Here is an 11,814-nt window from a genome sequence, read left to right on the forward strand (position 1 = left end):
GGAGGTGTTAGGGCCGTGCAAACTCCACCCATCCCCACTACTAACAATGCAATGCTAGCTAGCAAATGAAGACTGTGGTGCTGCAGGTCTTTGAAGAGAGTAATGATCCACATTTAAAACATCTCAAAACCCTGCAAGATTTTCAAGGGAGTCTGAGACATTCTTTGCGGCCCTATAAAAGCCACAGGTCGATCTGAGAGACTGTCAGCACAGCAGCAAGGTGGGCCAGCCAGCAAAGGGAGAGAACACCAGAAGAGGCCTTCCTTTTTAGTGGAAAAGGAACTATACTCAAGAACAAACAAATAATCTGATTCTAGAAGACACTTTGTAACGCACTGAGAACCAAACATGAGAGGATCTTCCTATTCCCAGAAATCCCAGTCCCTGCAGGTGAGTGGGACACGCAGTAGTATGCGGGTTCAGAGCCCCTCTCCCTCCCGGTGCCGTGGATCCTCGTACAACAACCGTGGACGCTCCGGATACCAGGGCGGCCACGTGTCCTCGGCCGTGGAGTTGGGCACAGAGATACACCAGGTCCATGCCAACGAGAAGGAGGAGATGCAGGAGCTAAACGTGAGGTTCGCAGGCTACATCGAGAAGGTTCAGGCCCTTGAACAGAGGAACGCCCTGCTGACGGCCGAGCTGGCTGCGCTACAGGGCCGCTTCAAGGGAGGCCCCACCGGCATCGGAGAAGAGTACAACCTCAAGTTCAAGGAGATGAGGGAGCTGATCGAAGCCTTGACCAATGAGAAGGGAGCTGCTGATATCGAGAGGGGATACATTGAGGAGGAGGTGGAGGTGTGGAGAATGAAACTGGAAGAGGAGCTGGCACTGAAAGGTAGGGGAGTCTGTCTCACACTGACCACTGTCTGGGGAGTGGGGAGATTTGCTGAAACGAATCGTATAGATTCACGTCACAGTTATATAGACAAATAGTTGTTGGAGAGGGTATGATGTACTTTAGTTTGCATGAAAAATGGAACCAGATATTTTCCTCCGATGTACAATCACATTTGATTAGTGTGTATACAGGCTTATCATACACCCCATCAAATACAATTGATACCAATACTGTATAGAGTACTAACGTCACTGCTGTTGTGTCTCTAACTCATCCACTCTCTATGTGTCCATCTCCAGAGGAGGCAGAGATGATCCTGAGGGAATTCCGTCAAGACGTTGACAACGCCACTCTGCAGAAGGCTGAGCTCGAGAAGAGTGTCGAACAGCTGGTGGCAGAGATTGAGTTCCTCAAGAAGTTGCATGACGAGGAAGTTGCCGACCTCATGAAGCAGATCGAGGACTCCAAGGTGACCACGGAACTCGACGGTGACCGCCCCGACCTCGCCGCCTACCTCCGCAACATGCGCGCCGAGATTGAGACTGTGGCGGCCAAGAACGTCCAGGAAGCCGAGAAGTGGTACAAGGGCAAGTTTGAAACCCTCAAAGAAGTCGCCGGCAAGAAAGAAGAACAGATGAAGTCCATGAAAGAAGAGATCACCACCTTCCACAACCAGGTGACAGACCTCCAGAACCAGATCGACGGGCTGAGGGCGAGAAACGCGGCCCTGGAACAGCAGCTGGAGGACATGGAGATGGCCCACATGGATAAGGTTGGAGGCCTGGAGGGCATCATTGCTCAGCTGGAGCACCAGCTCTGCGAGACCAAGATGGAGATGGGCAAGTACCTGGCCGACTACCAAGAGCTGCTGCACATCAAGCTGAAGCTGGACGCTGAAATCGCTGTCTACAGGAAGCTGCTGGAGGGAGAGGAGAGCAGGCTGGGGATCTCTGCAGAGAAACAACCAGAAGCTTAAGGTGTGTTGGTTAATGGTCATCATGGATGGGCAACAGCTCCCCTAGTAGGGCATGAGTCATGTCAGATTGGAGGGAAATGTTGGGGAAACATTAATACAAGTTTCTTTAGCGCTCATCAAAGTGTGATCAAACGTGGTGATATCAGAAAATAATTCCCAAGTCAAATTTACAAAATCACTGATCATACTGCTTGCAAGCAGAGCACTGTTAACACTTAAAATAGAGCAACTTTTATTCCCATTGTTTAGGTGTCTAAATATCATTCCAGACAGAGGAGCGCTTCAGATCAAAAGGTAGACTCCCAGATTAGATCATTCCTAAATTGTTCTGTTTACTTTCTGTCTATGCTCCCTGTGTTTTTGACCCTCTATACGTACCATGTTTCTCTCCTCCACTGTAGGAGCTGTCACAGAGGAGGACCACCTCAATGTCTTGCAGTGTGGAGACTCACTCCAGCTGCCAGATGGTCTGCCTGAGCACCCCACGTTCTCCCCTAGCACCAAGCTTGTCAACTTCCCCTATCTTCACTCCTCTGTTCCACCTACCCTCCCACCCCATCAGCCCCCCACCTTCCTTCTGCCCCTACCCACTGTCAACCCCTAGCACATTCCATCACACCTTCCCAACCAGCCCACCCGTCAACCTCCCACCACCTCCTCCCAGTCCTGCCTGCCCCTGTCAACCCCCCACCACCACCTCCTCCCAACGTGCCCAACCCTGTCAACCCCACCCCCTCCTCCCAGTCCTGCCCGCCCTGTCAGCCTCCCACAAACGTTGGAGTACCCTTGTCATGTCACGCTGTGCTACCGTATGGTTAACTCGTCAAAAACAACATCACCTTTATTTCAAATGTAATTTAAACCCCCTTTACCCCACCAATTTTCATTTTATGTAACATAACTGAAGACGTTCATGTATACCAAGTACTACTTAATAAACAAAGCTTGACTTGAGTGCATTACAGCTGCTGTGGTTTGTTTCTGGTAATAATTGTGCTTCTCTAAACAGTGTCAATCTAAAATGACTGGGTTTGTTGTTAGAGAAGTAGAAGTTCTTATCCACCTTGTATTAGAATATCATCAATACAAACAGAATGTTTATGACTTTGAACAGATGCATACCTTTTTTTGCAAATGTGCATGGTAAGATAAGTCAACGCGAAGGCTATTGGGACAAAGGAAGAACATTTGAATTGCATTTCAAGTACAGCAAATAGATACTGCATACCCTGGCCTTGACCCATAGTGGTGAAAGGAGTTGACACTCAAAATGTAGAACATATTTTCATGATGGGATGTGTCAGTGTCCAGAGTCAATAACATCAGAACCATAAGCATTCTATACACACTGGTTAGAACAAAGCGACTCGATTAATATCAACCAACACAAACAGTGCCTTGCAAAAGTATTCAGACACCTTGGATTTCTTCACATTTTACTGCGTTACAAAGTGGGATTAAAATGTGTCTTTTTTGAATTTTATATAATCTACATAAAATACTCTTTCAAAGTGGAAGAAAAATTATAAAAAATATGAATAGGAATTAAATAACTCAAAATGTAGTAGTTGCATAAGTATTCAACTCCCTTTGGCATCGATTACAGATTMGTTTTCATCGGAAAGTCTAGAAGAACTTCACACACCTGGATTGTGCAATATTTGCCCATTATTCTTTAAAAAAAATTTAAGCTCTGTCAAGGTGTTGGGGATCTTGGCTAGACAGCTATTTCCAAGTCTTGCCATAGATTTTCAAGCAAGGGACGTTCAGGGACATTCACTCTTCTTGGTTAAGCAACTCCAGTGTAGATTTGGTATTGTGTTGTAGATTGTTCTGCTCATCTCCATCCCGTTTCTATTTAGCCCGATGTCAAGCATACCCATACCATGACGCAGCCACCCCCATGAGTGAAAATAAGGAGGCAGTTAGTCAGTGATGTGTTGTGTAAGACTTGACCCAAACATAAGGCTTTGCATTTAGGCCTAAAGTCTATTCCATTGCTGTTGATTTTTTTTGCAGTATTACTTTAGTGCCTTGTTGAGCAGTTTCATTCCTGCTCAGTTCAGGACGACTGCATCTTTGATGTGTCTGGGTGGTTTAATAAATCCTCCACAGCATAATTATTAACTAGACCATGCTTGAAGAGATATTCGATGTCTGATTTATTATTGTTACCCATCTACCAATCACTGCCCTTCTGAGGCTTTTGAAAAGCTCCCTGGTCTTTGTAGTTGAATCTGTGCTTGAAATGTAACACTTAACTGAGGGACCCTACAGATGYKGTATGTATGGGGGACAGAGGAAGGGCTAGTCATTCAAAAATCATGTCAATCCCTATTATTTAACACAGACTGAGTCCATGTACCTTAAGTGATTTGTTAAGCCAATTTTTACTCCTGAACTCATTTAGAATTGCCTAAACAAAGGGGCAGAACACTTACACACCAACTATACACCAACTATACATGAATGTACAAAACAGTAGGAACACCTGCTCTTTCCATGACAGACTGATCAGGTGAAAGCTATGATACCTTTTTGATGTCACTTGTTAAATCCACTTCAATCAGTGTAGATGAAGGGGAGGAGACAGGTTAAAGAATAATTTTTAAGCCGTGAGACAACTGAGACATGGATTGTGTATGTGTGCCATTCAGAGGGCGAATAGGCAAGACAAAATATTTAAGTGCCTTTGAACGGGGTATGGTAGTAGGGGCCAGGCGCACTGGTTTGAACGTGTCAACAACTGCAACTCTGCTGGGTTTTTCCCGCTCAACAGTTTTCCGTATGTATCAAGAACGGTCCACCACCCAAAGGACATCCAGCCAACTTGACACAACTGTCGGAAGCATTGGAGTCAACATGGGCCATTTTAATCCCACTTTGCAACTAAATGAAATCCATTTTAATCCCATTTTGTAACTAAATGAAATCCATTTTAATCCCACTTTGTAACTAAATGAAATCCATTTTAATCCCACTTTGTAACTAAATGAAATCCATTTTAATCCCACTTTGTAACTAATGAAATCCATTTTAATCCCACTTTGTAACTAATGAAATCCATTTTAAACTACAAAGTCTGTAACTGACAGACAACTCATGCCACAAGCAGTGTACTGAGTGAATAGGTCCATGTCCTACCGTTCTCTCCCCTCCTCTTCAGGTGGTGAATAGGTCATGTCTGCGTTCCTTCCTCCCTTTCAGGTTGTGAACTAGGTCAGTGTCGCCTTCCCCTCTCTCTCTTCAGTTGTGAATAGGTCGTGTCTCCGTCCGCCTCCTCCTCTTCAGTTGTGAAAGGTCAGTCTCTGCCGTTCACCTCCCCTCCCTTCATTGTGAATAAGTCAGCTGTCTCGTCCTCTCACTCCATCCTCTCAGTCGAATTAGGTCAGTGTCTGCACTTCCTCGGACTCCTTTTCCACGTTGTGAAAGGCGGCAGTGTCTTGCGTTCCTCTCTCCTTCCTAGTTGTGAAATAGGTCAGTGCTTGCCCGTTCCCCTCCTCCACTCCTTCAGTTGTGATAGCCGCTCAGATATCTATCCGTTCCTCTCCTCCCTCTCATGGTCGTCGAATAGAGTCAGTGTCTACCTTTCCTCTACCTCATTCCTCTCGGCAGTTGTGAAGAGGAGTCGTCTGCCGACCTCCTCCTCGCTCTTCATTGTGAATAGGGTTCAGTGCTGCTTCTCCTCCCCTCTCACTTGTGAATAGCGTCAGTGGTCTGCGTCACTTCTTCCTCTTCTGAGAGCCTTCCACCTCCCTCCTGATGTGGCACGGACTGCCAACACTTCACTTTGCACCTCCCTCTTCGCACCCTACAGCAACACAAAACGACATCACGGTCATTTCTAGCAGGGAAATAGTAGTATTTATTTGCAGTGTTGCAGACCTGGAATCAAATAAGTAGTTCAATATATTCTAGTTACTGGTTTAATGAGCCTGCTGGTCTGGGAACCAATTAATAGTACAAAAGTGCAAACCCTCGCCAGACCAAACAAACTTTATAATTTTTTAAATGTAGTAACATTTGATTGATTAAGAAGATGCGGATGCTACAGACCTGCCCGGTACTCGCTGAGTTTACTCTGTGCCAAAAACGGGTTCATTACAGATCTCGCAAACCTTTCACCTTCTTATACTTGTGGTTTAACCTCTCCTTCTCCCTCTCCTCCTTCATGTTCCCTCGCTTCTTCCCATAGTCCAGCCTAGAGAAAAAAAAAGAAGAATCGAGAGAAAGTTAAAAATGAATGCCATGTAAAAAATGTAATTCAAATGTTAAAAGGTCTACAGCTAAGTGAAGGTAACACACTAACGAGGAAATAGTTCCACTACCTAAATCTTCAAGGAGTAATGCTTCACAACTAACTCAAATCAACTGTCTCTCACACTTTGGTGTGAGCAACATGGGTTAAGGCAGTCCTCCTCAAATAGTGGGGCGCGCCCCCCTGGGGGGGCTCGGAGCATTTGTGTAGAATGGCCTCTTAAAATATGTAAAACTGCCTAGGTAAAGAATTGTGAAATTTCCATCACTACTTTTATTTCCCCTCACACACTTAATTTTGATAATGACTGTGTGTGACCTCGGGGAAAATGCTTTTTTTTGCCGCAGGGAGTAGTTTTTTTTTTGCACTGAACAAGAGCACACAGCACAGAGCAGGAGATATGAAGTGCAGGTAACAAACCCTTAAGAGACACCATGGAAAAATATTTAACAGGGATGAAAAGAAAGGCGGAGAGAGACGGAGATAATGAGACAAACGTAAGTCTCCCGAAAGCTAAGACGAGGAAATATGACGACGCGTATGTAGCGCTTGGCTTCACTGTGACTACGGTGGGAGACGAGGAAAGACCGGTATGTTTACTGTGTCTAAAAATGTTGGCAGCGGACAGCATGAAGCCAAATAAATTAAGGCGTCACTTAAAGACATTACACCCCAATCACGCTGATAAGCCGCTTGAGTTTTTTCAACAATCAACAATTGCCAACAATCGTCCCGCTTTGTGAATGCTACTTCAGTAAACCAGCGAGCACTGTTAGCATCATATAAGGTGGCGTACCAAATTGCTCAGTGCAAAAAAAAACACTCCATAGCAGAGGAGCTGATACTGCCTGCAGCATTAGACATGGTCTCTGTCATGCTGGATGACGCAAGTRCTGCAAAAATAAAAACTATCCCTCTGTCCAATGACACTGTCGCCAGACGTATAAATGACATTGCTAACGATCTTAAAGAACAGCTGGTAGATAAACTCAGACAAACGTTTTGCCTTACAGTTCGATGAAGCAACTGACAGCAACAAAGACTGTTTGTTTATCGCTTATGTACGTTTTGACATGACAAACTCCCTGTGTGAGGATCTACTTTTTTGTAAATATGTCAGAGACAGAGCCACAGCTGAAGAGCTATTCAAAATGCTGGACTGCTTCCTGACTGAGAATGGGCTAAAGTGGGAGAACTGCATTGGTGTTTGCAGTGATGGTGCACAGACCATGGCAGGGATGAGAAAAGGACTTTGGGCACTCATCAAGAAGGCCTCACCTAATGCTGAGTGGACACTGTGTTATACACAGAGAAGCACTRGCATCAAGGCACCKTTCCTCTGAATTAAGTGAGGTTATGACTGACATTGTAGGTGTGGTCCATTTTATAAAGACCAGACCACTAAAAACAAGAGTCTTCTCTGCTATCTGTGAGGAGATGGGAGCTGAACATCAAGCTGTGCTGTTTCACAGTGAAGCAAGGTGGCTGTCACGAGGAAAAGTCTTGTCCAGAGTTTTTGAGCTCAGAGAGCAGATAAGAATGTTTTCGGGGGAGCAGCACAAGTATGACCTCGCAGAAAAATTTTGTGATGAGAACTTCCTGGCAAAACTGGCCTACCTGAGTGACATATTTGGAAATCTAAATGAACTAAATCTACAGCTTCAAGGGAAAGATAAACACCTCCCTCAAGTCACAGACAAGATCAGCTCTTTCACTCGAACGCTTGCAATGTGGGGCAGGCGACTTGATGAAGGAAATACTGATTCATTCGAGAACCTGCATGAATTTGTTGACACTACTGACTATGATGCCACCTCAGTGATTCCATATATTAAGGAGCATATTTCATCRCTGATGGGRTTCTTTAAAAAGWACTTCCCTGAAAACAGTTCCCAATATGACTGGGTGAGAGATCCTTTCAATGCACCAGCTCCAACTGGTTTCAGCTCTGCAGAGGAGGACCAGTTCATTGATATGACGCCTGACTCCACATTGAGACTGAGGTTCACATCACAGGCACTGAGTGAATTCTGGCTGAGTGTAGAGAGGCAGTATCCACTCTTAGGGCAGAGGGCCATGGGCATTCTTCTTCCTTTTGCAACATCTTATCTTTGTGAGACTGGCTTCTCTGCTGTTGCTGCACTGAAGACCAAGTACAGGTCCCAGCTAAACATTGAGCAGGAGCTGAGAGTTGCAGTATCATGMTTCAAACCCCGCTTCGAAAAGCTGTGCTCTGCAAAACGTGCTCATTGTAGCCATTAATCGTCATTGTAGCCATTAATTCCTCATTTTGATTWAAAAAAAATCAACACAAATTGTTTTATTCATTTTTGTTTTATAGGTCAAAGTGTTTCATATATTGTGCTCCTGAGTTAATGTTGCTGATCAATTTGAATTTAGTATTATTTATTGATTATATTTAATTTTATTTTTCAGTATCAAATGGTCAAAAAAAAATAGTTTAAATAAGGTTTGAATTTCTTTTTAAATTTCAGGCAAATTGATGCACTTTAAGTCTTTTCTGTTACAGACTAAAAAACWATGTTAATAAAGTTATTCTTTGTTGTAAGTTGATCTATATTTCTTTTTTTSTTTTTTTGTTTTCTTTAATGTTAATAAGGATACAATGTTATGCAGAGGTGTACTTATAAAAAWTKTATAGACAAATGATACTATTTACAGTCGCGGCGGAGAGTTGGGGGGCGCAAAATGTTTACTTCTTCCGTAACAGAAAACAATTGAGAAGCACTGGGTTAAGGTGACACTAGAGAGGAATATCATCCTTCTCTATCMCAATCTCCAGAAAGGCATACTATACAAATGACTGAATTCAGAGATCTTACTCACTTCTACAATCTTTGGTGTGAGCAGTTTAAGAGGAATGGGTTTCTTCTTCTCAAAGACCAGAGGAGGATGTGATATCTTGGAGCCAGATATGGCCCCAAGGACTTCCCCATGATCCTCCTGGGATAACAGAAACACAAAGTACAAGGTTATATTACAACTGTCTAATATGAGTTAAATCAGTCAGTCAACATCCACAGTTAAAAGGAAAATAGGAAGCGCTGCTTTGGTAAAAATGTAAAAAGGGTGTTCAATGGAAACATTGTGTTTTGCTGTCAGATACCATCCACTCACTAACCAGCTAGAAGATCAGACGTGTTTATAATACATTCCATTGTGTAGAGGAAAACCTCCTATACCAAAACATGTGSACTTGCAATCATTGACAACTAGTGGTGAAATAGTCTACATTTCAGTGAGGGTGAGCTGTGAATAAGCATCTTTCTGGTCTGCGTGACCTCTAGTGAAGGTMATTTATCTACTGATTGACCACTATTCCCATTTGGTGATGGACAAAAACAAGGACTCACTGTAGCGGCAGACAGGGAAATAAGGGGTAGTCCGGGGTTGGGGTCAATTCCATTTCAAGTCAGTCATTTCAGGAAGTAAATTGAAATTCCAATTCTCCTTATTGAAATTGACCATAGTGTTACATACAACTGCTTCTTTTAAGCAAACAAACTTKTATTTTTCTACGCTCGATTTTGGACAATAATTTAGCGTCAAAAAGCAACATTTGCCCAGGGCTTGCTGACAATGCAGTTCCACTCACCTGTAAGGCTGTAGGGCACGTTTTGACAGGACGGTGTTTGTAGAGCAGTATGCTGATTGGCTGGAAGATGTGGCTACAGGAAGTGAGTTCTCTGTAGAGTGAGGAGCAGCACTACAGCAGGTCCAGACAAGTGGCAGAAGACAGCCTAAGGAGAGGACAGACGGTGGGACATCATTAGGACAGAATACAAGTACACACGGATTTAATGACCATTTCAACAAACAGGCACATACGCACAGGAATTAACGGAAACACACACTCGGACACACACACTCCGAGACACAGAAAACATACACACTTCTCTCTCTCTCTCTCGCCYGGSGGAGGAGTGTGTGAATGCAGTCCACTACCCTACAGGGTCATACTGACTCTAATCTCTTGAGGCTGATTCCTAGCAGCTAACACAGTGTTGATAATTACCACAGGGCTGACACTTCACACACACACACTCCGTCTATTCACTCAGCATAGCCCTGCATCGGTCTTTGTAAGCCCCACAAGAATGTAGACAATTAGGATACGACCGCACACCAAGGCTATAGGTATAAATGGTTTATGAGTAGAGTGTGTGTGTCTGTGTGTGTGTGTGTTTCAGAGGAAACAATTAACTGATTTAAAACAGGAAATGGGTGCCAGTATCATTACTGCTCAAATAAACTAACTAGGGCTGTGACGGTCATGGGTCTCCTCTCCTTTGCTCCTGACTGCCACGAAGTGGGTGCTGTTTTTACTAAGGAATTGGGTAGATGTATTTAATGATACTCATTTGCTCCAAAACAAAGAGCAACAAAGTTTCATCACGTAAAGATTGCATGTTGCCACGGAAACAGACTCAACAGCACATTGGCTGAAGCCATCTTCAGTCAGCTGTTTGTTCCACAACACCATTCTAAAACYGGCTAGACTGTTTGGCCTCCCGAGTGGCGCAGCAGTTTAAGGCACTGTATCGCMGTGCTTGAGGCATCACTACAGACCCGGGTTCGATTCCAGGCTGTGTCACAGCTGGCTGTGACCGGGAGACCCATGAGGTGGCGCACAATTGGCCTATCATCGTCCGGGTTAGAGGAGGTTTAGGCGGCCGGGATTTCCTTGTCCTAYCGCACTCCAACGACTCCTTGTGGCGGGCCAGGCTCCTGCATGCTGACTTCGGTCGCCAGCTSGACGATGTTTCCTTCGACACATTGGTGCAGCTGGCTTCTGGGTTAAGCGAGCAGTGTGTCAAGAAGCAGTGTGGCTTGGCTGGGTCGTGTTTCGGAGGACGCATGGCTCCCGAGTTTCAGCGATGGGACAAGACTGTAAACTACCAATTGGATATCACGAAATTGGGGAGGGAAAAAAAGTTAAAATACGCGAAAAAAAATAAAAATCTACAGTTAGATGTGAACCAGGCTTACTTTTACTTTACTGCTTTTGGGTAAAGTTTGTCAACTTGAAAATGAAGTTCATTAAAACGATTATGACAGTTAATTTATTTTCATGATGGTGTACCTCCATAATCACCTGTTGTATTCGGCGCATGTGACAAATAAAATGTGATTTGACAATCGTCAGTTATACAATTACCGTGGCAGCCCTACAACTAACAGCAGCACATATCTTGATGACAATGATGACAGAATAGCACTAGTTCATCCACGTCAACCCTCTTCACTCCTCCTCCTACACTACAACTGCATCCCAAATGGCACCCTGTTCCCTAATGGCCCTGGTCAAAAGTAGTGCACTACATAGGGAATAGGGTGCACCGTACATCGTCCCACTCAACAACTTCAGAGGTGGGGTCCACTTGAATTTGACACCTCATTACTAAACCTATTATTCAGAATAAGGGCTAGGATAATGGCAGAGGAGGTCCTGGCACATTCATAGGACATGGCTTATTTGCTACACTGCTTCAGTCCCTCTCTCTCTCGCTCCCTCCCTCCCTCCCTCGCTCCCTCCCTCGCTCCATCCCTCGCTCCCTCCGCCTACACACCAGATGTAGTGTGAAGGAGCAATAGAACACTGCTGACTAATTCTGACCAATTGTAATTATCCCATTGCCCACACTCACTGCCTGCCTGATCTCGGTCTCATCTCTGAAGACACACAACCCAATTTGTACCCTACCCCTTAACATTGGG

At 44.5% G+C, this 11,814-nt stretch overlaps 1 protein-coding gene across 2 annotated transcripts; it reads left to right on the plus strand.

Moving 5' to 3' along the window:
- Positions 1-210: 210 nt before the first annotated feature.
- LOC112070754 (desmin) lies at positions 211-2,776 on the plus strand. 2 transcript variants are annotated; one of them, XM_024138201.2, is made up of 4 exons: positions 211-838; positions 1,141-1,818; positions 2,067-2,111; positions 2,219-2,776. In XM_024138201.2, the coding sequence occupies exons 1-2, from the start codon at positions 349-351 to the stop codon at positions 1,815-1,817; spliced, it is 1,167 nt and encodes a 388-aa protein (XP_023993969.1). In that variant the 5' UTR covers positions 211-348; the 3' UTR covers position 1,818; positions 2,067-2,111; positions 2,219-2,776. The 2 variants fall into 2 exon arrangements, with proteins under 2 accessions (XP_023993969.1, XP_023993970.1); XM_024138202.2 differs by lacking the exon at positions 2,067-2,111.
- The last annotated feature ends 9,038 nt before the right edge of the window (positions 2,777-11,814 follow it).

The sequence above is a fragment of the Salvelinus sp. IW2-2015 genome, unplaced genomic scaffold (genome assembly GCF_002910315.2).
Source record: "Salvelinus sp. IW2-2015 unplaced genomic scaffold, ASM291031v2 Un_scaffold1416, whole genome shotgun sequence".
In the NCBI taxonomy this organism is placed as follows: domain Eukaryota; kingdom Metazoa; phylum Chordata; class Actinopteri; order Salmoniformes; family Salmonidae; genus Salvelinus; species Salvelinus sp. IW2-2015.

Bases quoted from the DNA above. Each gene is read 5' to 3' on its own strand.
- LOC112070754 (XM_024138201.2), top strand. From the start codon at position 349: ATGAGAGGATCTTCCTATTCCCAGAAATCCCAGTCCCTGCAGGTGAGT. The intron at 839-1,140 runs GTAGGGGAGTCT...GTCCATCTCCAG, and splicing joins AGAGGAGCTGGCACTGAAAG to AGGAGGCAGAGATGATCCTG.